This window comes from Dermochelys coriacea, chromosome 3, assembly GCF_009764565.3.
Source record: "Dermochelys coriacea isolate rDerCor1 chromosome 3, rDerCor1.pri.v4, whole genome shotgun sequence".
In the NCBI taxonomy this organism is placed as follows: Eukaryota; Metazoa; Chordata; order Testudines; family Dermochelyidae; genus Dermochelys; species Dermochelys coriacea.
The window spans coordinates 98,504,985-98,530,230 of record NC_050070.1 but is presented as its reverse complement, the minus strand read 5'-3'; the positions used below and the strand labels follow the sequence as shown (position 1 = coordinate 98,530,230).

At 44.4% G+C, this 25,246-nt stretch overlaps 1 protein-coding gene across 2 annotated transcripts in view; it reads left to right on the top strand.

Annotated features, from left to right (window-relative positions):
- The first annotated feature begins 471 nt into the window (after positions 1–471).
- SOGA3 (SOGA family member 3) overlaps positions 472–25,246 on the top strand; it is a 57,468-nt gene continuing 32,693 nt past the window's right edge. Inside the window, exons 1-5 of one of the 2 annotated variants that reach the window (XM_043510918.1) lie at positions 472–712; positions 1,335–1,444; positions 3,330–4,280; positions 4,928–5,152; positions 8,781–8,939. In XM_043510918.1, the coding sequence (XP_043366853.1) occupies positions 3,396–4,280; positions 4,928–5,152; positions 8,781–8,939 (1,269 nt within the window). In that variant the 5' untranslated portion in view covers positions 472–712; positions 1,335–1,444; positions 3,330–3,395. Of the gene's footprint in view, positions 713–1,334; positions 1,445–3,329; positions 4,281–4,927; positions 5,153–8,780; positions 8,940–25,246 lie in introns of those variants that run through there. The other variant, XM_043510919.1, reaches the window with a different exon arrangement.

The following is a 25,246-nucleotide window of genomic DNA, read 5'->3' as shown; positions in this document are numbered from 1 at the left end:
CTACATAATATTCACAAGAATAAATAAATATTTGAATCATCTTTAGTAAATTAGAATGGCACTGTTTCTATTTTTACCAAATATGTTAGGATTTCATCAATGAAATACTAGCTTTTTTAATCAAAGCATACATTAATTAATTACATATGGAATTATCTCTAGCAGAGGAGAACAGTTTGGCAGTGTCTCTCTACCTTTACCAATTGCATTAGGAGTTTGCTAATGAAATGTAATTATGATTTTGCTATACTTGAAATGCAAATCAAGGAAATGAACAAAGGAAAATCCAGTTGTTGTCATCCTGCTGCTGCATCAGAAGGTGCCTGGCATCAGTGTCTCCTCATGCTAGTCTTCCTTAAAAAGAAGAATAAATAATTGATCAAGATCTATTGTTTCCCTGGAATGAATTTTGAAGGAAAATTGTCCACATCTACGGCAACCTAATCCTCCTGTTTGTCCTGCAATCAGATACTGCCATGTGAGGCTAAGGAGAACTGCAATTGAGCCTCAAGGCCTGGGCGTGGTTCTTGTCGTTTAATCTCTTCTTTTCTTTTCTCTTCCCTTCGCTGCTTCCTCCCTCCCCCACTCTCTCTCTCCGAGGCCCAGTGAGGTCAGCTCAGGAATATTGCTGCATTTCTCTGAGATACTCTGGCACAGCTTGGTACCTCGTGTGTGTCTGCATTTTACCAGCCCAGCAGCAGACAAAGTGGGGGTGAGTAATGAGACTGCCTTACAGTAGAGCCATTGTTGGCGTTCGGGTTTTTTGTTTTGTTTTGGTTGTTGTTGTTTTTTTTTTTTTTAGTAATGTTCAATACGATTAAAACTCAACACATTGTAAATCATCTAGAGTAACCCTGCGAAAACGTCCTCTTCCTTCTGCATCCCAAAATCGGGACAAAAGGCAGAAGCACCAACAAGCTTTAATAAACACACTTGCAATGTGTGTAGCACATTGAAACCTACTAGAATAAGAAGGACGTGATCTGTGCTGGGAGAGTGAACAAATTAAATGGAAGCCCCTTCTGAATTCCTGGCTGTTTCTGTCTCCGGGGATCTAGTTCCACGTTGGCCGGTGAAAACTGTGAACCTCAATCCGGTTTGCAGTTGGGGGTTGTTTTCTTTTTTCTTTTCCTTTCTTTTTTTTCTCCGCCTTGGCAGCTGTTTCCAGCAGGAAAACCTGCAGAGACGCAACCGCGTCCTGTCACCTCTTTTGACGCCACGTGATTCTGTCTCTAGCGAGCTGATTCTATTGCAGAGTTTGTGCAGAGGGGATGGGGAATTCTTATTTGGAAATGGGTTTTGGTTGCATTAAAAAGATTCTTTAATTTGTATAGAAGTCTGCCGGTGCTGGAATTTGGGACACGAGGGATTCAAGTTATATTCCTGGCAGATCTTTGCTGAGCTTGATGACTTTGCTGCAGTGAAACTTCAGGAAGAAATCCAGGTAGCGTGTAGGGTTATAGATTTGTTGGTTTAATTTTTAGCAACACCTACAAGTCATAGTAATGAATAAGATACTGAAATCAAGTTGATTCCACCCGTTTTCAGCCTCTCTAGATGCAGTTATTGATTGCAAGAAAAAAAGAGGCTTTTTCAATAAGAGAATTCTGGAAAAGAGCAGCTTAAAATTCTTTTTGTAATAGGCAACAGAAATGTAAAGGAACATTTCATAAATTGTTTTTATAAATTAATAGATTATAGCCCCTGGCTCCACTTCTGGCAATTAATATATTGGTACTTTCTGCCCAATTATGTACTCCTGAACATTAATTTTCAATACTTTAACTAAAATTATTATTGTAGATGTCAATGCATGTAACAGTAATCAGTGCATCCCTGGCAATAAGCAGTGTCATAGTTTAGAGTACGTTCCAGAGTTATCTAATTGGTACAGAATATAGAATGACCTTGCCAAATTCAGGTTTCTCTCTTTACTGTTTAATGCTTCAGCAAATTTTAGATCATTCGAAATTTACTGGGACCCCTAAGGTTTTTACTTTTGCATACATTATCACTATAAATAAAAGTTGAATAAAGGCTATTAATCACAGTGATCATTTTCATATTATACCAAGAAACATCTTTTTAAGGTTGCACCCAATAAATACCCTTTTTTATAATCGATTGTGACCATGGAAACTATCACTTTGCTATATATAGAAAATATATATAGAAAAATATAGAAAAAAGTTGCCAACTGAGCGTAATTTGGTAACCACAGTAACAGTCAGTCCTGGAATGGTCTAAATGTGTTCTCTGTTTCCTAGCCTTTTAAATATAAAGATGGGTAAAATTGGCCAGAGAGAGACTTCTCAAAATTAATAAATGTAATAATCACTGAGAAATCGGAGAGAAAACTAAACTTTCACATATGAATCTTAAGAACTAGTGATATAGTGCCGCCGGCCAACAAACTAATTACAAATCTGGGTTCAGAGGTTAATTTAGTAATATTAATAACAATAACCCACACTATTGTTTAAGGGCGGGGCTAGTAACGACTCCTCTGTTTAGGTGGTCTAACCCTTCATACAGCTGGGAGAGTCCCTGTTAGGGCTAAAGGAACTTCTGGTTTTTATTTTCACGTGTGCAACCCCCGGAGCATAAAATGCTCCCTTCCCCTCCCCTCTTGCCAATGTCCTTTTTGACAGCTTGCTGAGTCCTTTCTAGCACGATAGAGATGCGTTAGTATCTCTAGCTGATACACGCCGAACAACGTTGGCCAAGGTGAACAAGGCAAGTAAGAGGTGTACGAGCTAAGGGCACTTGTCATTCCGTACTGAATGGAACTACGAGTTCTGACATCCGCAGAAAAAAATGTCCCCGGGCCTAGACTGACATAAAGGAGCCAGGGTCTGATCTCAGCCGCACCGGAGTTACTCAAATGATTTCAACAAAGTTCCTCCGAATTTACATGGGTGCAAAGGAGACCAGACTTTGGCTGGCCATCCCAGACGGCGACGTCTGCAAAGCACACCCATTTTTTAACTTGCTGGGGCCTGAAAGCAGCTGCCCGAGTTTGCAGCCGCGTGGAGTTGGCTGGAACAAAGCGCTCTGGCCTCCAGGCGTCTTCCCTCTCCAGCAGCGACGCGGCTCCTAACTAGCAGCTTGGAGAGCGCGGGCAGCATTAACACAACCCCTGCGAGCAGAGCCCCCCCCTAGCGCTGGGGCTGGGCACGTGCTGCCCCGCGGGGCTCCGTGCCCGGCTTTCCTTGGAGCAAGCCCAGCTGCGGGTGTGCCGCACTCACTCCCGGGCCGAGCGCTGAGCGTGTGCGCCTCTCTCTGCCCGCCCCCCGCCCGCTCCCTTCTCTGTGCAGCTCTTTCCCCAGCTCCCAGGGAGGAGGATGCCCCGGCTGCCGGCCGCCAGCGAGGCCCCCCGGCGCTAGCAAGCAGCGATGAACCAGCCGCCTGCCGGGGGCGCTGCAGCTGCTTCCGAGCCCCGCCAGCACCCGGAGGGGAGCAGCAGCAACAGAAGGCAGCAGGCGCCGCCGCCGCCGCGAGCGTCCTCTCCGGCAGGCCCCCGGGACAGCCGCCCCGCCGCCGCCCCCCCGCGAGCCGCCGCCGCCTCCAGGGGCAGCGGGGCGCGGCCGGGGCCGGGGCCGGGGCCGGGGCAGAGGGGCGGCCGGGGCCGGGGGGACAGGCCGCCGCCCGCGCTGCTGCGGGGCGCGGCGCTGCCGGGAGCTGTCCAGCCCGCGGCCGGTGCTGAAGCGCCGCCGCACGCGGCGGGGGCAGCCGCAGCCTCGCGGGCGCCACAGCCGCCGCCGCCGCCCCCCGCCACGGAGCCAGCCGGCGAGGAGCCGCCGCCCGCGGGAGGAGGAGGAGGAGGAGGAGGGGCCGGCGGAGCGGGCGGGCGGGAGGGGGCAGCCGCGCCGCAGCCGCCGCCCAGGAACTGGAGGGGCAAAGCGGGGCGGGCTCCGCAGCGGGGAGGCGGGGAGGCGGCCCCGGCCCCGGCGCCTCCATCTTCCTGTGGCGCAGGCCAGGGCCGGGCGGCGGGCGGGTGCTGGCGGGAGGGATGCCTGCAGACTGAGCTCATCCAGTTCCACCTGCGGCGGGGGCTGGCGGCCGCGGCCCAGATGCAAACCAAGGGCGGCCACCCGGTCCCCAGCGGCGCCGCCGCCCCGGCCGAGGCGCCCCTGGCCTCCTCCCCCTCGCCCGGGGCGGCGGCCGGGCTCGAGGGGCTGCAGCGGGGCGCTGGGGGCGGCGGGAGCCCGAGCCCGCCGCAGCAAGAGGAGCTGCAGGAGGAGATGGAGAGGCTGCGGGAGGAGAACGAGACCCTCAAGGTGAGTGGGGGAGGGGAGAGTCCCCCCCCCCTTTATTCCCCTAGGAGAAGGATGGTTACGAGGGTGTGAACCCCGCCTCCAGGCAGGTGGGGGTGGGAAGGGGCAATGCCTGGGTTCTCCATCCCCCTCCCCCCAAGATGGGGCCCCAGCACCGGGCATCCACCCCCGGCGGAGGTAGAGGGTGGGGCTGGGGAGATTTGTGAGCTGAGCTGGAAAGGGGCAAGGCCTGTCACCCACACCCTTCCTGGGGAGTGAGGCGGGGAGTAGAAGGGGAGAGAGCGGGTTAGCCAACCCCTTCTGCTGCTCCACAGCTGTGGGTGGGCAGAATGCTGCACAGCAGATACAGCATCCTGGGCTAGATCTCTGCTTATTTCCTATTTCTTCTGCTAGCTCATGAGAGGGAGGATTTATAATAATATCGGGATAATACTATACAAGGCAATAATGTGCTTTTTTAGTTCATAGTATCTCTTTTACTGCCCTCTATTTCTCCCATTTGTCTTATTTTTTAATGGGCATGGAGGGAGAAGACTTGTTTTCCAGCTCCATTTTAGCCACATTTCCCTATGTTTTATCTGTTTATCTCTGATATTTATTTTCTTGGTTCATCCGTTTGTGTTCTCCTTCTGTGCCTGACTGGGTGTCAGAATGAGATAGATGAGTTGAGGACTGAGATGGATGAGATGAGGGACAGTTTCTTCGAGGAGGATGCTTGTCAGCTGCAGGAAATGCGTCATGAACTGGAGAGAGCCAACAAGAATTGCCGAATCCTACAGTACCGGCTCCGCAAGGCTGAGCGCAAGAGGCTCCGCTATGCACAGACTGGGGAGATCGATGGAGAGCTCCTGCGCAGCATGGAGCAGGATCTCAAGGTACAGAAGCACCTAGTCTCAGTGTGTGGGTGGGTGGTTGAAGAAGGAGAGAACTGAGTGCTGAGACAAAATGGTGCTCCCATATCCTCTCTGACTCAGACATGCTGCTCCATACCAGTTTGAAGCACACATCTTCTAGACCATGCAAGGAGCACGGGGTATAGCAGGCCAGACTTACCCTTTGGTTTGGGGGGGCAGAATTTTATGGGCCATGTTTTGGGCTTTAGATTAATCTTTTATTCGGTCTTTACTCAAGCCAATTCTTGTTGAAGTCAGTGGGAGTTTGAGTAATTTCCCTGAGTGATTACCCTCGGACCTTTTTAGGTCATTACAAACAAACAGCTTACACCCTATGGACCAGCTTTTGTAACCCAACTGAATAGTCCCATTGACTCCAGTGGAACCAATATAGTATTTACTCAGGCTTCAGTGAGACTATTTGTATGAGTAAGTTATTCACAGGGTGAAATCACGCCTCCACTGAAGTCAATGGAAACACTCTCATTGACTTCAGTGGGAGCCAGGATTTCAGGCATCAATCTTGAGGCCAGAAGTGACCACTACCATCATCTAATCTGACTTCCTGCATAATACAAGCCATAGAGTTTCAGCAAGGGATTCCTGCCTTAAGTCCATAACTTCTGGCTGAGCTACAGCAAATCTTTTAGAAAGAAAACCAAACTAAATACATGCTTTAATCACTGTAAGGCAGTGTCTGGAACTCAAATAATTCTTGTAGCTCTTTCCTGAATCCTTTTCAATGTGTCAACATCCTTTTAAAAGTGTGGACACCGGAACTGGACACAGTATTCCAATAGTGATCTTGGTAATACCATATACAATGATAAAAACATCTTATTTCTACTTCAACTTAATATTCCACTGCAAATACATTCAAGGATCACAGTTGCTGTCTTAGCCACTGCATTGCGCAGCAACCTTATGTTCAGCTGATTATCCACCATGCCCCCTAAGTCCTGTTCTCAGTTACTTCTTTCTAAAATAAAGTTCCTCATCCTACAAAGGTGACTTATAGTCTAGTTTCCTAGATATTTGATTTTTCCTTTAGCTATATTAAAATGCATGTTGGTCAAGTGAGCATAGCTTACCATGTGATCCAGATTGCTCCGTAGAACTGACCTGCCCTTATCATTATTTGCCATTCCACCAATTTTTGTGTCATCTACAAACTTAACCAGCAGTTGATTTTATGCTTTCTTCAGGATGCGTGATAAATACATAAAATAGCACTGGGACAAAAACAGATCCCTGTAGGATCCCACTAGAAATGACCCCACTGGATGATGATTTTTAATCAGAATATCTTGCATGACTACATCAAAAACCTTACAGAAGTCTAAATACATTGTCAGTATAGGTACAGTACCTTTGTCAGCCAAATAGGTAATCTTGTCAAAATAGGATATGAAATGCTATTCAGTCTCAGGGTTGCAGAATCTAGGCCATATATCTGACTTTCCTGCTATGCCAGGGCTTGGAAGGAGGGTAACAGATGCTACCTGTGGAATCCCTATGTTGGAGAACTACCCAACTGATCAATTAAGCACAAAAGTGGGGGAAAGGAGGTCAGGATCTAATCCTCTGACTTAATATGATTTTCACCCTATCCCTTAGCCTAGGATCTGCTAGGAATTCAGCAAAGATGGTCCCTCTCCCGCCAAGGTGTGCGTGTGTATGTAAGAGGTGGGGCATAGGGATAGGGAAGTCATTGAATGAATGCTGCAGCCTATTGTATCAGTACTTTACACACAATTGTGTTTCCTGTCATGAAAGACTGAGGCACTAGCTGCAACTGTTTTTTGATAGATACAATTCTTCTGCATTGCTTTCTATGCGATATTTTTTTCTTTAGAGTTCTGTGTATTGGTGTATATGAAATATAACAGAGTATTAAAAACATGTAATAAATATTGTATTGGCCATAAAAAGCGAGAACTCTGAGCTCAGACTTAGGTAATGCAAACACTAACGGATTAACTGTGTCTTCACATTTTAAAGAAACTAACACGTCACATCTTTCAAAATGATTGAATCGAAGTCATCATAGCTATTGTTGTTTACCTAAATATTTGATATATGTCTTATTACCATTTTAAAAGTGCCATAAAGTTATAATATAATGTTCTGAATGGCATAATTGTCATTTACATAAGTGAAAAAAGGGATTGGGTCCTGGTACATTTCCTTAAACCAGGGGTTGGCAAACTTTTTGGCCCGAGGGCCATATCGGGGTTGCGAAACAGAATGGAGGGCTGGGTAGGAAAGCCAGTGCCTCCCCAAACAGCCTGGCCCCTGCCCCCTATCCACCCCCTCCCACTTCCCGCCCCCTGATTGCCCCCCTCAGAATCCCCGACCCATCCAACCTCCCCTGGTCCTTGTCCCCTGACCGCCCCCTCCCGGGACCCACGCCCCTAACCACCCCCTGGGACCCCACACCCTATCCAACCTCGCCTACTCCCTGTACCCTGATTGCCCCCCGGGACCCCTGTCCCTAACTGCCCCCCAGGACCCCACCCCCTATCCAACACCCCCCGCTCCCTGTCCCCCCGATCCCCTACCCCTTATCCAACCCCCCCATTCTCTGTCTACTGACCACCTTCTCCCGCAAACCTCCGTCCCATCCAACCACCCCCTGTCCCCTGACTGCCCCCAGGGGCCTCCTGCCCCTTATCCAACCCCCTCTCCCGCCGCTCCCTTACCCTTACTGCTCAGAGTGGCAGGACAGGCTTATTTTAAAGACTGGGAGGTGGGCGGGCAAAAGCCCCACTGCCCGTGTGGTGGCGTTGCTGTGGGGGGTGACAGGACACAGTGCAGAGGGGGTGAGCCTCCTCGGCCGGGAGCTCAGGAGCCAGGCAGGACGGTCCCGCGGGCCGGATGTGGCCCGCGGGCCGTAGTTTGCCCACCCCTGTCTTAAACCCTCCTCCTGTGTCTATCCATTTCAAAATTGAAAACAAAAACCGTGAATGCTTCTATGCACTTTAAAAACATACTGAATTTTAGTGTTAGTTACTGGTGTCTGGTCACAGAATCTAAGGCTTATCTTATTTTTAAAATTAAAACAATTAGCAATAATAAGGACCAGATTGTGACCAACGGTGCATGCCTAAACGGGGGAGGAAGTGAGGAGCTGTCCCCTCGTTTGTGCTTTATATGGTTGGAGAGGGTAGACCTTGCTGTTAGTCAGTGCTTCCATGGGCATTAGCTGGCTGAAAGGGACATGGCAGGGTGCATTAGGAAAGGGAGCGGTCAGTGAAGGAGTTGGGTGAACTGTCAATGCAGCATTCGGTCCCTTTCAAGTACAGTTTCCAAGGATGGTGGAGTTACTGCTTCACTGTGCACACCCGGGAGTCCAGAGATGGAGTATTTGTTTAGAGCCTAATCCAATTCCCACTGAAGTCAATGGAAAGAATCTTCCTTCCTAACTTTAATGAAAGTTAGGCTGAGTTCCTAGGTAGTCAGAATCCCACTGGTTGACTCTGGCTTCCGCACATCTCTTCCATACCCCTTCTACTGAAAAAAGTCATAAGTGATCATTCAGACAGTACTGCAGAAATTCATACTTTTCATGTATTTAATTATTTACTTTTGCAAACACCATTTCATTTAGGTTGCAAAAGATGTCTCAGTAAGACTTCATCATGAGTTAGAAAATGTGGAAGAAAAACGAGCTACAACAGAAGATGAAAATGAAAAGCTAAGACAGCAGCTTATAGAAGTTGAGATTACTAAACAGGCTCTACAGAATGAACTGGAAAAAGTGAAGGAGGTTAGTGTTATTTACTGGTGATACTTCAAAATATGTGAACTGTTTTTAATCCAACCTGAAGTTTTGAAATTACCATTGCTGAAATAACTAATATTCCATATATCCATTGCAGTAAAGGAGTTCTGAGGGTGCAGAACTTAAGGTGGCAAACGGTCAGGTTGAATAGCTTGATTATTAAGAAGTTGTAAACATACTGGAGAAATTAAATGGGCTGTTAATATCATTTCACAGACATGCATAACCAAACTGTTGTCTCGTTTTTTTCTGAAGCTGTGGGATTGTGGAGCTGTCATAGCTAACAGCCAAACAGCCTGGCCCTTGCCCCCTATCTGCTCCCTCCCACTTCCCGCCCCCTGACTGCCCCCAGAATCCCCGACCCATCCAACCTCCCCTGGTCCTTGTCCCGTGACCGCCCCTCCTGGGACCCCCCGCCCCTAACCACCCCCCTGGGACCCCATATCCTATCCAACCCCTCCTACTCTGGGGCTCTGAGACATTCTGCCTATGCAAGGCAGATGCATGAGGAATGCTATGGGGAGTTTTAGTGTAAATGTGCTGAATCATGTCCTGCACACCTGCTTTTGTAAGCTGGAGTATGTGCTCCCCCAGCAACTGCTGTCAGATGCTAGCAGGCATGCAGAGGAGCTAGGTCCTGGCCATGTTCCCATCCTAGCTACATTCCTTTCGAGTTTTGGAATGCTAATGAGTGCACTAGCTGTTCTTTCAGCCTAGTGCTCAATGAAATATTAGGTCTGTATTGTATTTGACTGGTTCACATGTGCTAAGCTGAAGAAAATGCTCTTTATCCTCTTCCCCAGCCCCCAGGTTCAAGAGCACCCAGATTTTTCCTAATAAAATAAAAAGAAGTCTGCAACAGCAATACAAAGCATAGCAGATTGAAAGGTAACAAAGCAAGCATTAACAAGAAAAAGTATGTGGATTAAAAATGAATATTCCTAACAGATTTAAGGAATAACTCACCATTTCAGTATATCCATTGTGGCTGCCATTTTCGTGAGACTTCCCAACAAAAAGTCCAGTTGCTAGTCTGATCTTGTTAGAGACTGAAGAAATGTATTTAAGTTGCTAAGAAAGGCAGGAGATTTTCAGTGTTGTAGGGTAAGTTCTATTATTTTTAGAATTTGTTTTGTTTAATTTAACAATGGTTTCATGTATACAATACCTATGTTTTCTTTGCAGATGTAGATACTCACACTTGTCAATAGAGGATAAAGTGGTGTCCATTGCCACACTCCCACAAACTTCCTTCCATTGCTTTTCCAGCTAGTAACTGGTTTGCCAAGAACATGAAAATCAGAGCCTGCTCCATCTTCCATGCTTGAGACTCTCTTCCTTTTCTGGTTTTGTTCTGGTCTTTACTGTAAAACACCACTGCTCTCAGCTGCCACACCCGTTTGCTGTATGAGACTGTGGTGCTTCTCTAGTTACCCGTAGTACTTGTTACTAGACTCAGCCTTGCTCCAAACCTTCCCCAGTTTCAGTCCATTCAGACTCCGTGGGTTGCTGTTCAGGGTTCAGTCCTACTTCTGACTCTTTTGCCCCAGTCCAGTGCTGAAGGTTATGCCATGGTTAGCTTTTACCTCACAACCTGCTTCCTCTTGGTCTTTGAATTAAGATCAAATGTGGTATCAGTTTAATATGTCATACATCATCTATTAGGGACCTACATCTTGTACATATAGGGGAATGAACTTGATAATAAGCCTTTGTCATCATTAGCTTCTATGATCTCCTCCTGGATCTATTCTGTATATAGTTCTATCCCATACCACTGAACCATGGATTTGCTACTCAAGATACAGGGAAAAGTGGAAGATATGAGGATCTGTCATTTCCCTTCTCTGGTCAAGCAAGAAGGTTCCTTGGAACTCTCGGATGAAGGAGAAAGCCAAGATGGATTTGAGGTTGGTGCTGTTCTCCTTGGTAATAGCTTCAGGAGGTCAGAGCTCACTGATGATACCTGTTATCACAGAATGGGGACACTGGGCCAGAGAGGAGAAATGGGGCACCCTTTGGAGACTGGGCACCAGAAATCAGGGCCCTGGGTACAGACACAGGTCATGAGAGGCAAAGTTGTATCTCTATACTGAGTTGGATTGGAGAGCTGCACACTAAGGATGGAGTAGGTGAATATTATCAGGCTGGAGCAGAAAAGTCAGGAGAGAGACTTGTACCTCAATATCAGGCTGCTGATGCTCATCCATTTGGAGCAGGAACCTGGAGTAGAGGATGCTGACCTTGGCTAGGATTTTCAGCACAGGATTGGGGATAGAGAAGGATGGTTGTGGAGAAGCAGTTCAGACAGAGGAGAAGGATATTGAAGAAAAGTCCAATATTATGCATGTTGCAAGCCTTTTGCCAGTTGGAAGAGCATGGAGGAAGCTAGTACTGATTTCCTGAGTACTGATTTCCTGTCTTGCAAACTTGAAGTTCAGCATCTGTGAAGAAACTATGGAAGTAATGTTAACATGAAACCACTATTAGAACAACCCAAATAATTCTGAAGTATAATAGAATTTATCTACACCAGATTTCTATGTCTGCTGCCTCTCATACCTTCAGATGCTGATCTACATTTCTTGTGTCTTCAGTGACATTATCAGACTGCCACAATGGTGGCTTACTATTTTCTTGTGAATTATTTCTCTTTGGAAAAAAGAAAAGGAGTACTTGTGGCACCTTAGAGACTAACAAATTTATTTGAGCATAAGCTTTCGTGAGCTGCAGCTCACTTCATCGGATGCATTTGGTGGAAAATACAGTGGGGAGATTTATATACACACACAGAGAACATGAAACAATGTGTTTTATCATACACACTGTAAGGAGAGGGATCACTTAAGATGAGCCATCACCAGCAACAGGCGGGGGAAGGAGGAAAACCTTTCATGGTGACAAGCAAGGTAGGCCATTTCCAGCAGTTAACAAGAATGTCTGAGGAACAATTATTTCTCTTTGGAACTCTAGTTCCACAATCTCTTCTCATCCTGAACAGCACTTACTCATTTGAGTAATCCCATCAAAATCATTTAAACTTCTTTTCTGAATAAATTCTACTCAATGTGAATAGGAGGTCAGATTCTGATCTCAATTATTCCCGTTTTAATCACTGAATTATTCACTGAAGTCAGTGGAGTTACTCTTGATTTACAACAGAGCAACTGTGATCGGAATGCGTCTCAGTAATTTGAATATCTTTTATATTACATGTCATCAAATTTGCTGGAAAAATGTGAAATCCTAAATTCATGTGTTGGAAAAGTAATGAGCCTCTCTGTTCTTTAAAATGCATTGAAGTGTAACTTCTGTTGGGAGTTTGCTCTTTTTCTATGACAAACAGTGTGGAGATAGCAGAGATATGCCAAATGATACACAAGAAAGTGTTGTGGAAACCTTTCATGCTATTTAGCATGCCTCAGCTCACCAAGCAGAGAGTGATCAGAGCCAAACATTTCATAGTAAAGATGCCACGCCTTTAAGGCTGCTATTAAAGAAGAAGGTTGGCCATATTGCAAGCAGGTGGCATTAAAGGTGCATGGGTTGTGCAGAGATTGATGCAGACACTGGACACTTTTACACACATACAGACATGCACACATATGTGTGCACACACATACACTTACACACTTGGTATCAGATTCCTGTCTGCATTTGGATCTGATGAAAATTGAAGGAATCATGGTGTGTTGCCTGATGAGTGGAAATTAATGTTGCTCATTACCGCAACAGCCTGCAGTCAGTTTGACATCAGAATTTAGGGAGCTGTTTTGGGGTAGCATGTGATAGAACTGTGTTTTCCACTGACTGCTCCCACCTGCAGTCCGATGATGCCCTATTTAATGCACCCTGCAGATTCTTTGCTTAGCAACCTTACCAGTGCATATCTCCAGATGGAAACAGGCCAGTTAAACTGCAGTGCACAATGCAGATTTTTCATGTGCACGGAGGGGCTTCAGCCTTTCTTTGTAGCAAATTACTACTAATTGCTTATATCTGTGCCCCATTATTAATAATTATCATTAATAGTAACATTTTTATTGCAGGGAGCATATGATGCTAGATATACAGGATCTGTAATTCATTTAGGTTCTCTAGCATATTTATTAGATTTTTTAAGAAATTCAGTTCATCATTAGATATGCAACTTAATATTAAATATATGTTAGAGGTAGAGCAGTTATCAAGGTCAGCAAATATATTATTATTTAAAGCTGACAAAGGCATAATAATAATGAGTAATTAATTACTTAGGGCTACATTCTGTGTAGCCTTTATGTAGTTCCTCAGAGGTATAGTAGATAGTAAGGATTCCCCCATTTTGTACATCCATATTAGTGCCAAATTCAATTGCAGCGAGTGCTGTGCCCTAGATGCTTCCTGTTGGGAGAAATAGAGTAGGTATGGAGTAGGCTGGTGGCTGGGGGAGAGTGCTAAACCCCATAAATGGGTTTCAGAAATCATTTCTCCAGTGCAAAGGTGAAGCCCTGGGAGGCATTGTGCCTTTCTGAGATGGAGTGGTCCACCTGTGGATGATCTTTTATTATGCATTGCATGAAAACAGAGTCTAGAGGCCATGTAGTTTAGTGGGTAGGGCACTGGACTGGGAGTCAGGAAAGCAGGCTTCTCTTCCTGGCTTCGACACTGACCTTCTAGGTAAGGTTAGGCAAGTCACTTCACCTCTCTGTTTTCCCTCCAACCCTTGGTCTATTTAGGTTACAAAGTCTTTGGGATGGAGATTATTTCTTACTATGTGTTTGTACAGTGCCTAATACAATAGGGCCCTGGTCTCAGCTGAAACCTTTAGATGCTAATGTAACAGAAATAGTATTAAATTAGCCCATAATATTTAGCACTTCGTATGTCTGAATACGTTAATTCATGTAAATATTAACTTGTTAATGGAAATAATTATGGATGAAATGGGATTACTCCATTCACATATTTGTACTATACATGTTTCTGGTAATGATGTTTGTTGTTACAGTTGCTTAACATTTCCGGTTATAAGATCTTGTTTTCAGTTGCTTATAGTTGTGTCCAACTTTACTGGCTAGTGCTGACATTTTCCACACTGAGGGTCTTAATCAGGCTGAATGTTGTTATTAAAAATTTCATGAAAATGGTTCATCGGTTTCTAAGAATGAAATTAAGGAAAAATATATTTTGCTATGTTAAAAAAAGTGTCCAACAACTGTTTAATTGACAAGGTCTAGCGCCTCCCTGCTTTGGAACATGGACTTGAAATGTGGCTGGGGATGTGCCTTTGCCATCCCCTTGGAAATACATCCAAATTTGGCTGAGGTATAGGCCACTGAAAAATTTCAGCTCACACATGCTCAGTAAAAATTTGTTAGAGTTTGGCAACTAAATTCTCAGATGTATCCATTCACAGTGAGTATGCTCCAATCCCTCACAGATCCTCTGTGTCAATCGGATTGTGCATACGTCATCCCTATAGAGTGACTGAATGTGGTCCAGCCCAGGGTTCTAGGGCTGAGCAGAACTTTCCCTGCAATTACTCCTCTTGGCTGCTGGGGCTACTGTGGCACCAGAACTGGGAGAAGAGAGAGATTGTCTCTACTGTGCTTTCAGTGTCTCTTCCCCTCCCAGCCCGCCAGTGTGGAGGAGAAGATGGAACAGCCTGACTGGAATGCAGAGAGGTGAGGAGCTTGAAAAGGTGGGGACTGAGACAGGGAAATGGTGAGGTGGATTCAGACAGGGACAGGCTGATCCAGTTCTAGTCTCCATGCCCAGCAGCCCTAGTATCCCCCTTGGCATTCTGCATCCGAGTCCCAGTTTCCTATCCCCCTCCCCCTAGTCTCTCCCCAGTCACACCCAGTCTCCTTGACAGACAGTATCTGTCTCCTTCCACAACTCCTTGTCCACAGTCTCCTTGCCCAATCAGTTCCAGATATCCCCTCCTGACTCCTCATCTGATCTGTGTCTCTCCTTCTCCCAGACCCCTGTTGTCTTCCTCTGCCCCTATTCCTCTCAGTCCTTGTTCTGTTCCCCCTGCTGGGCTGGCTCCAAGTCTTCGTCCCTGGATTCCTCATCCAGTCTGTCTCCCTGGCTTCTTGTCCCAGTCTCCATGCTCCTTGCCTCTTTGTACCAGTTCCTTTGCCCAGCCAGTTGCAGTCCTACCCCTACACCTGGGGTCTTTGTCAGATTCACTTCCCTTGCCCCCATTTCCTCTCCTGGTCCCTAGTCTCAGGCTCCCCCATTCCCTGCAGCTCCTAGTCTGAACTCAGTGTTCTCCACCCACCAGCTGGCTCCCAGTCTCCTCTGCTCCCTATTTATTTCACTAACATTCAATCCCAGCTTCCCCTTCCCTCAGTGCACAGTCTCCTTGCTTAGTCAATACCAGTCTCCCCGATTCTCTCCCAACCTCCCCTTTCCTGGGTTCCAGTCCCAGGCTCCTTGCCCAACATGTCCCAGTGTGTATCCCGGCTCCTAGTCCCTGTCCTTCTTTCAACTGCCTGTCACAGTTTTCTTTTCCCTGTCTCACTAGGCTCCTTTTCCCAGTCTACTCCCTTCCCTCCTACCCACTCCAGCTCTCGTTCCCTCTGCATTCAAGTCAGGTGGCTTTTCCCCCCATGCTGTCTGTGTGCCAACAGGCAAGAGTCACTGAGAGCACAGGGGAGAAATGTTTCCTGTTCTCAGTTCCAGTGCCCAGCCCCACTTTGATCTGGACCAGGCTTTGTCCCTGTAACCATACTGTGGGGATGGCTTACGTACAAGCTGGTCAGCATTAGGAGCTATGAGGGGATGCTCAGCACACATGGAATCTTCAGAGATTTTAGCTGCTAAACTCTAAGAAGTTTCTACTGAGCATGTAAGAACTGCAGTTTTTGAGAGCATTATTAGAATTTGGCCAAATTTGGGCAGATTTCCACAGGAACAGCTAAAAGGCGCATTCCTGACACAAAGGCCACTCCCTGCAATATTTCAAATCATTGCTCCCAAGCATGAATTAGATAAGTTCATGGAGGATAGGTCCATCAATGGCTATTAGCCAAGATGGACAGGGATGGTGTCCCAAGCCTCTGTTTGCCAGAAGCTGGGAATGAGCGACAGGGAATGGATCACTTGACGATTACCTGTTCTGTTCATTCTCTCTGGGGTACCTGGCATTAGCCACTGTCGGAAGACAGGATACTGGGCTAGATGGACCTTTGGTCTGACCCAGTATAGCCGTTCTTATGTTCTTACGAGTGTGCTGGACCTTCTCAAAGAAAAGGTTGCCAGAATTCTTTTATATTGGCAAAACAATGTATTTTTCTTAGCCTCATTATCAGAAATGGCTGAACCATTTCAGCTGAAACTTTCAAAAAAAAAAAAAAGATTCAGCCTAAAGCACACCTCACAGCATGCAAAACTTCAGCATAAACAGTTTGTTTGGCAAAGATATAAGCAACTGAAAACATCAGGCCTCTTGTGACCATGCAGTGGCCAGTGTAATTGGTGGAGTGCAGGGCTTTTGAGAGGGGGGAGAAAAGAGGACAATTGTATAAGGGCCCTGAGGTCGGGGGCTAATACATCTCTAACTGGGGTGAAATGGGAGTAGGTCCCCAGCAAACAATTTTTTCTCAGTGGGCCTGGGTGGAGCTGATGTGGAGAATTTTGTAACCTGCTCTGTGGTTACATTCATTTTATTTTGTTTTAGAACTGCACTTCTCACAGTTGTCTTTGGGAATATATATATATATATTTCTATAAGATGACCAGTTTATGTGGGGATATGTTTAATTGTGTAAATACTAACAGCTTTAGGTCTGGTTTTGCCACCTTTGCTCATACTGAGTAGTATTTTTAACACTGCAGGTAGTCCCATTGAAATGAAGAGGAGTATGTGCATAGTAAGGTACTGTTTAATGTGAGTCAAGCTGGCAGACTTGAACCAATAGTTAACACCTGTTAACTAAATACAACAGACCACACCCCAAACAATAAACATTATGGGTTAGATTATCCCCTTGTTTGGCCTACCTGGATTTTGGGTCTAAGTCTTTTGGGGAGTACAGCCTCCACTCTCTAGCTAAAGGAAAAGGAGTACTTGTGGCACCTTAGAGACTAACAAATTTATTAGAGCATAAGCTTTCATGGGCTACAGCCCACTTCATCGGATGCATAGAATGGAATATATATATATATATATATATATATATATACATACATACAGATAAGTTGGAAGTTACCATATAAACTGTGAGAGATTAATTAAGGTGAGCTATTATCAGCAGGAGAAAAAAACTTTTGTAGAGATAATCAAGATCGCCCATTTAGACAGTTGACAAGAAGATGTGAGGATACTTAACTTAAGAAAATGTCTGTATAGTGTGGGAACTCTAGGCACTACTACAGTATAAATAATATTAGTAATATCCGTCCAGTGATTCTGAGCCAATGGAGCAGGCCCTGTATGGATTCCAGGGCACTCACTGGAGGATTATAGTTCCTTTAAAAATGTTTCGTAATCTGAAAAAGCTAAATTTGCACCAGTGTAATTTAATTTTTTTTCAAACTATCAAAAATTGCTCATCAGCACAAAGACATTGTTTTACAGAATGAGTACACATTTCAAAACAGACTTTTTTTACTGAAAATTTCTTCAAGGCCATGAAAAATAATAGTTAAAAACTGTTTACCATTCAATGCGCTGTGATCAACTCACTCCCTCAATGCCTCCTGCCCCCTGAAGAAAAGCCTGGGAAAACAGATAGGGTTTGCAACCTGCTGCTGACAGTCGAAAAACTTAAGCTCTGTCAGATCAAAGGAGGAGTTGTCATGGCTTTCATGTCATTTATTATATCCATGGCCACTGCTGTCTTTAGGACTTCTTTCTCCTGGTCTCAAGTTTAACTTTTCAGTGAACGCACTTTGCTAGGCCAGATTCTCCAATGCTGCTAGTAAGCATAGAACGGCACAGAACAAGGGGCAAATTAATGAGGTGCTCAGGTCCCAAGTAAGAAGCTTGAAGCGCCCGTTGTTTTGCACATGGAATTTGCCAGTGTATTTTTCAGGTACCCACTTGAGTGGGGTTTGGGAGTGTCAAAGCTACCAGCATTCCTAGTCGTACTTCTGCAAAGCACCACAATGCTAGGTTGCTTGCCATTGCCCCATGCTGGAAAATAGGATATACTGTTATAGAGGTAAGCTTTGTCCTGTGTTTCAGCAGTATCCTGCTAACAGTGCCAGGAATAAGAAGCATATCGCAATACAGATGTGTGCTGTGCAGTGTGTCTTGGTCCTTCTGGGAGTATGTCTGTGCAATTTCAAATGCAAAATCAGGTGAAAGAAAATGGCAGGACCTCATTCTGTAATGCAGATGAGCAGTAGGCAGCTAATCCAAGTTCTGACCATTCCTATATAAAGGAATTATGATGTTAACTGTATAACAGATCAACAATTTGCTCATTTGTAACTTCCTCAAAATGAGCCTTTCTTAGGTTGCTAACCTCCGTTAGTAAGTTACACAATGCTTGCAAAATGAGGTAAGCTGATTGAACCTAACATAGCTGTACATACTCATTCTCAATAAGCTATAGCCAAATGACACAGAACACTAGTGACCTATGGTGGAAGGTGCTAATCTAGCAAGGGTCTCTGCTTTTATGATCTCAGTTTGAGTCTTTGGCTGGTGCAGAAATCGTAGTCCTTTCTTTTGTAGTTGCTGAAAAAAAAATCTCCCTTTCAAAGGTGAGTTAACACAGTTTATAGATTCTGTTGCACACAACTGATAATGTAATTTGCATTCATTTTCAATGCACTCAATAAAAACAAGAGTTTGTGAAATATGATAAGGACATTGGTTATAATATTGGGGCTCTTTAGTTGGGATGTACTCTGTGGTCCACAATGTCAATGACGCATTTTGCACCTGTCAGAGAATAGGTCTCTATTCTGGAGTGGTGCAGGTTATATCTGTTAGACAGAGATACTGCAGAGGTCATTGTGGACACATTATCCAAGCCAACCTTCATCACAGCCAACATATAGAGGCAGGTAGAAGTTGGTACCATTCTACCATTATGGCATTTTTCCTGATGCACTGAGCTTTTTGTAAAGTGGTCTGCAACCACAGTAACTGTTTTGTGTGAAGTAGCTATTTATGTGTGAATAATGTGCTAAGAATTAAAAATCAGCTTACACAAATATCTTATATGTAGGCTGACTGACTGACGGGCTTTCTTTCTTTCTTTCTTTCTTTCTTTCTTTCTTTCTTTCTTTCTTTCTTTCTTTCTTTCTTTCTTTCTGTGCAAGAGAGAATGGATAATACATGTATCAATGGTGAATACTGCATGTAAAACAGCTTCTCTGGTTATGCTGTCATGTAATATTGCATATAAGTAATTATACAGAATTGTGCATACACTTTTGTAGTAATTCTGCATTCATTACTACCATGATACCTGTACTTTCTAAGCAATTTGCCACTCGTTTCTGATTTTATTTGTAAACTGACAGCAGAACTACATGGACAGGCCACTTTTATTCTTTTAGGGCATTGTGACTGAGTATATGCAGTTGAATTATGTATTTGTAGTGTATGTCACTGAACATTACATAGAGTCACTGGGGGTATGTCTACCCAGCAAAGAAAAACCTGTGGCTTGCCAGTGCCAGCTAACTTGTGCTCACGGGGATCAGGCTGCATGGTTGTTTCATTGCTGTGTAGAATTTTGGGCTGGAGCCAGAACTCTGGGACCCTCCCATCCTGCAGAATGCCAGGCTCCAGCCGAAGCCTAGCAGTCTACAGAATGATGAAACAACCCCGCAGCCGAAGCCCCGTGAGCCTAAGTCAGCTGGCAAGGGCCAGATGTGGATTTTTCTTTGCTGTGTAGAAATACCCTGGGTTTGCATCATTCGAAGTACAGCACAGCTGTGGTGTAGGCTATACTTTCACTATGCTCAGTGATTGGTGAGACCTCTCCACTGAATTCAGTGGGATCAACGCTAGTTGGGAGTCTGAAGCTGTAGGCAAGATTTTTGGTGTTTGCTCATTGCCAGCTGGAGGCTTGTTTTCCACTTGTCACAGTATTCACTGCCTCAATAGCCAGAAAACTGACATTTTCAGTGTCTTAATAGATCCAGGTCCTTGTAATGTTCTGTAATCAGAGTGCCAAACACTGTATCCATTGTTAAGAAGTAACAAAGTAAGTGTAGCCTATTGGACCAATTTTTTAAAAATAAATAAGTCTTTATTTCTGTGGAGTTTCTTTTATATATTATGTGAAAAATTTCCTATTAGTAGTGATGGCAGCACATATGGAGGTATGTTAGAGAAACCTGTGGATAACCTTTTCATATTGCCTTATTTGATCATAATTGTATCATTGTATAAATGAATTTAGCTATTTTGACATTAAACCCAGTTTAGGATGATAAGTACATGTTATGGATGCTTGTTTAGGTCATAGATGAGTGCTTGCATTTAGACGATATTTGCTGTGCACCTGCTCTCATCACTGTTGCCTGTAACAGGGACAGGTGTGCATACATCTAGAGTGTGACTGATGATGACCAACATGGCAACCTAATTACCAGGAGCATATGCTGTTACAGGCTTGACTAAACCTTTTGCATTTTAACTGGTACTAACAGTTTGGATTTCCAATTAAGTGATTTATTAGAAACAGTGCACTAATAGCAATGTGGTTTTGAACTTCTTCTTTCTTATGGCTTGGGTAGGTAGCAACAATTACAAATCTATATCTAAGTTTGATAGCCAGCATGTTGCCGCAGCAGTGAGCTGGTGAATGTCCTTCAGGTCCCCAGCAAAAGAACGAAGGGGACATTCAGATGTGATGTGCTCTATAATTGGTGCCTGGTGACCACAGTCACATACAGGTGTTTGCCTCATTTTCCATTTGAAGAGGGTTTGTCCATATCTCCTATGGGATGGCCTGATGCAATTCAGTCTGCACCAGTCTTTCTGACATAAAACCCAGTAGTTCCTCAACAGGATCAATGATGAGCTGTTTGTTTTGAGTGATCAAAGTGCTCCATGTGACTCTCCATTGAGCCTCAGCATCGAAGTTGGGTGTAAGGATCTTGATACGGTTCCATAGAGGGTGGCAAGATTTTCCCTGTGGGGTGGGAAACCCAAATCCAGTGATGTGGCAGGCACATACCATTCATCAGACCAATGGGGACATTTTTTTCTTGTTGGTTGACCACTAATGGGTTTCTCTTATAGTGCACCATCTCCAGTGAGAAGTAGCAGTTGTATGGTGACCACATTAGGAGTGAAGTGACTAGTGATAGCTCATATGTTTTGTGCTAAGCGCTTTCTCTGGTTGTCTTGGAACATCTGCTGTTTTCCAGGCCAGCAATTCCAGCAATTGCATATCTATGTACTTTTTTTACACAGAAGGGGGAATTATTTAACACAGGCAAGTTAACATGATGTACTTTGCATCAGTATGTACATTCATGTGCATTCGCAGTGATCTGTAATTTGTGCTGTGGTCAGAGTACTTAAGAGTATTGTCTGCATTCTGTGCTGCAGTCTCTATTGTGATGGAATTAACAAAGTTGCATGAATATAAGCTGGTTCTCATCAGCAGGTGGTGAGCATTCAAATCTGGTCTATTGATGATTTTTGAAAAACTGAGTATACAAAAAAAAAAAAAGAATTTACAAGAAGAGCCTGTAGAAGGGGTAGAGATAGCATGCACTCTTAGACCTGACCACCTTTTGCTACAAACAACTCCGCTATAGAACTTCTTCAACCCAACAAGTAACATAACATGACTCCACATGACAGCTATTTAGTGCATTGTACATTATGGAGGATGTGATGCTTTGGTAGCAGCACAATTCTGAATCTTATACAGATGTATCATTGGTTTAAGTTCTTACTTACAATTACCGGCTGGGATACGCTGTCTGTTCAGTGTAATAGTGGTACTGGTCTAGCTATTATGCAGCTATGTCACATACACAGTAGCTATGTTGTTGGGAGAGCACCTGGGATCCCTCTCCATTAGAATGGCTAGTCGTAATTGTATACGGGACTGTAGAGCATCCAGACACTTGGGAACTGAAGCCATACATGGTGAGGCACCAAAAATGCGTTTGCCTCCTGGCCAGTAACTGTAAATAAGTACAAAAAGCAATGGATTTGCCATAGAAGAACACTCCTACTAGTCCACAAAGTCTCCACAGTGATTTCCATTTTAGGCTTGACTACTTTCTCTACACAGTACGCATGGCCGCGCTACATAATTGGGAACTCTCTGTTGAGATTTGATGGAAATGGTGAGTTGGCAACGTATTCTGGTATCAAACCCATCCTTTTGTTTCAAGTTTGAACACACTGCATTCCAAAGCAGATGTTTTTGCTGCAGTGTCCGGGTTCTACCAGGTGCCCTATTACATGTGGCTGTTCCTAATTCCACATTATAGCCGTGTACTGTATATAGACTTAGCTTGTACCGTGTGTCTGCCTTTGCATACATTGTATCACTCTAAGGCAGATCACCAGTAATGTGGAGAGAGAGATTTTGATGATCTGCTTTTTCAGTGACCTTTGTGGTAATAGGTGAGAAGCCAGATGATTGCTTAGGTTATTTAGGTTAGCAGTGCATTACCAGTGATCAAGATCTACACTGAGCTGCCTATTGTCAAAATGAGCTTTTCACATTCATAGCTAGGGGAGCCCTTTACATGGTATCTTAGATTATCCTTAAGGCTGCTGAAAGTACCACTGCTAATATGCATCTATTTTGCACCAGGCAGGGAGGTGAGGATCAATGTGACATCTTTTTGCACCTGACAGTACTTCGTTTTCCTGTACCCATGCCCCCTGAACTCACTGTCAGCAGCTGCCAACCTCTGTTTTCCACTGCAATGACTTTATTGGCTAGTGGCAGGATTACACTGATGCAGCAGGACAAACTGCCTACTATGCTCTGGAGAGTCTGATGCACTGTCTTGATGAGCTTAAACATGTGGGGGAAATTGCACATTATAAAACCAGCTTGTTTTATTCCCTTTTGTTATATGATGGAAAACATTCCTAGCTTATTTGCAAAGCTGTTAATTTTTCCAAATCAATTCCCCCAAAAGCAAACATGGACAGAAGAGAAGACAGGAAGAAAAAGAAAAGGCCAGCCCCTCCTTAAGATCAGGCAACACGTGGGTGGTGATTGTTGTCAATTCAGGAGAGAGATGGCTCTTTCCATAGGCAAACAGTGTCCCCTTGTGGCCCCTCTGTCGCAGTGCAGAAGGCTGAATCAAGAGGTGAGGCCCAATTCTTTCCAATTCCCACATGATAAGGAGTTCCCCTCTGTCCAGCTGTCAGGTCCAGCAGGGACAGGATCTGGTGAGCAGACAAGGATTCATATCCAGGCCTATCTAAGAAGTGCTGTTAGGCCTGATAAGTACTGTGGCTTGAAGTTCAACAGACTATGCCTTCATTAAACTCCCAACTTGGAACAGAAAATAAAGAGAAGCAAATAAAGGGAGCAAACAAAATTGATGAAAAGCCCCTCCTTCAAAGTCTCTCTCTATATTTCATATTTTTTTCAGTTTGTGGAAAATTATCTAGATCCAATTGCCGGCACTGGAGGATTCAGCTCTACTGGCCTGCAGAGGTCTGCAGACAACTGGAAGATCTATCTACAAATCTGCCTGATCTTCTATTGGCCTTGATCATGGTGGATCTCAGGCAGTTCCACTCTGTGTGTGCGTGCTGTAGGAAGCTATGTAACACAGCTTCCTGGGGCTTCTTCTTTCCTAATATTAATTATTTATTAATGTATGTATCATTTTATTTATTATTTTATTACATATGTATTTACGTCATGGTAGTGTCCAAAGGCCCCAATGTGGGCTGAGGCCTCTTAGTGCTGTACAAATATAGTGCAGATGGTTCTTTTTGAGTCGATGCAAGGTCGGTGGATCTATAACGACACAATTCACCAACCAACCACCTTGTGTAGTTTTGACAAAGAAGCATTGTGCATCTCTGAGGCAGTATTCATCCCACACAGTGTGTTTGATAGGCAGTATACAAATACAGAACAAAAAGACAGTCTCTGTCCCACAGATCTTACACTGTAAGACAAGATACAACAGGTAGATACAACAGACAGACTGGGGGAGCACAAGGAAACAAGTTTACCATAGTCTCTGCTCTACCAAGTGCCCTGAGCCAGGCATTTCAGTTCAAAGGAGTCACTGCACTATGAGACTTGCCTGTGCACCCCAGGATTAAAAGGATTATGTTCGTGGTGACCTTCAACCTTAATCTGGTTCAGTGGGAGCACTAAATGGCTAATGTAACTTTCTTTGAATTTAATCAATACCAGTTCTTGATCAGTTGAAAGGTTTGGTGATCAGTTACAAGGGGTATATCCTCTCAAAGGAAAGAACACTTTGCTTTCACCACTGTGCTGAACTCTGCTTGATCAGAAAGTGCATGGTCACAAGCAACAGAAATCAGAATTGGGTCTGCTGCATGGCCAGCATATGTACAGAGGTTGGTAAAGCTGACTTTCATGTTTCATTTCTCTTGAGTTTTTGCATCAGTTTATGAAAAAGCAGATAAAAATGCAAATGAAAGTATGCTAGGTGTTGGTGTACTATTTCATTTCACACTAACGATAGAATTTTTTGTGTGTGTCTACACTGCTGTCTTTGCTTATTGTATGAGTGATGCTTTAGCTGTTTGTGTGACTGGCCCAAAATGTTTTGAGGGCTTTGTTAGATAGATGGTAAATTTTGCTGTATATTTTCTCTTTTTGAAATTTTCTCTATTTAATCAACAAGTGACTATGATATTCAGATATGAATGAATCTGAAAATGATAAATAAAATAATTTAAAACAAAGCACATGTAAAATATAAATAGCTGAAGAAACCTTGCAGCCCCTTCTTCTGAAGTGGGATATTGGCTTCAACTAGTTTAAATGACTACATTGAGCAATTTATCTCTTCCTGGTGGAGGCCACTTGCATTCCATATCCTTCTCCAGTAGTGAGTGTAACATATGCCATTTTTAATATTAAGAGGACACTGACAGGGCTGTTAGGGCTATAACTAGACCTAGCAACTTTCTGTTCAGTTCATGGATATGAATATTCATTTGCATTTCTTACTATCCCTCTGTGCTACCTCCCTGCTTCATTCTTGTGAGCAGGCAGGGTACTGAAATACACAGGATATTGCCCTTGGACTAGGCTGGGCAGAACACTGGATTGGTAGGATATGTATGCTTGTGCCCATCAGAGACAAAGCAAGTGCCCTGGGTGTGTTGCTGGCGGGTTGCCCAGCATGGTGAT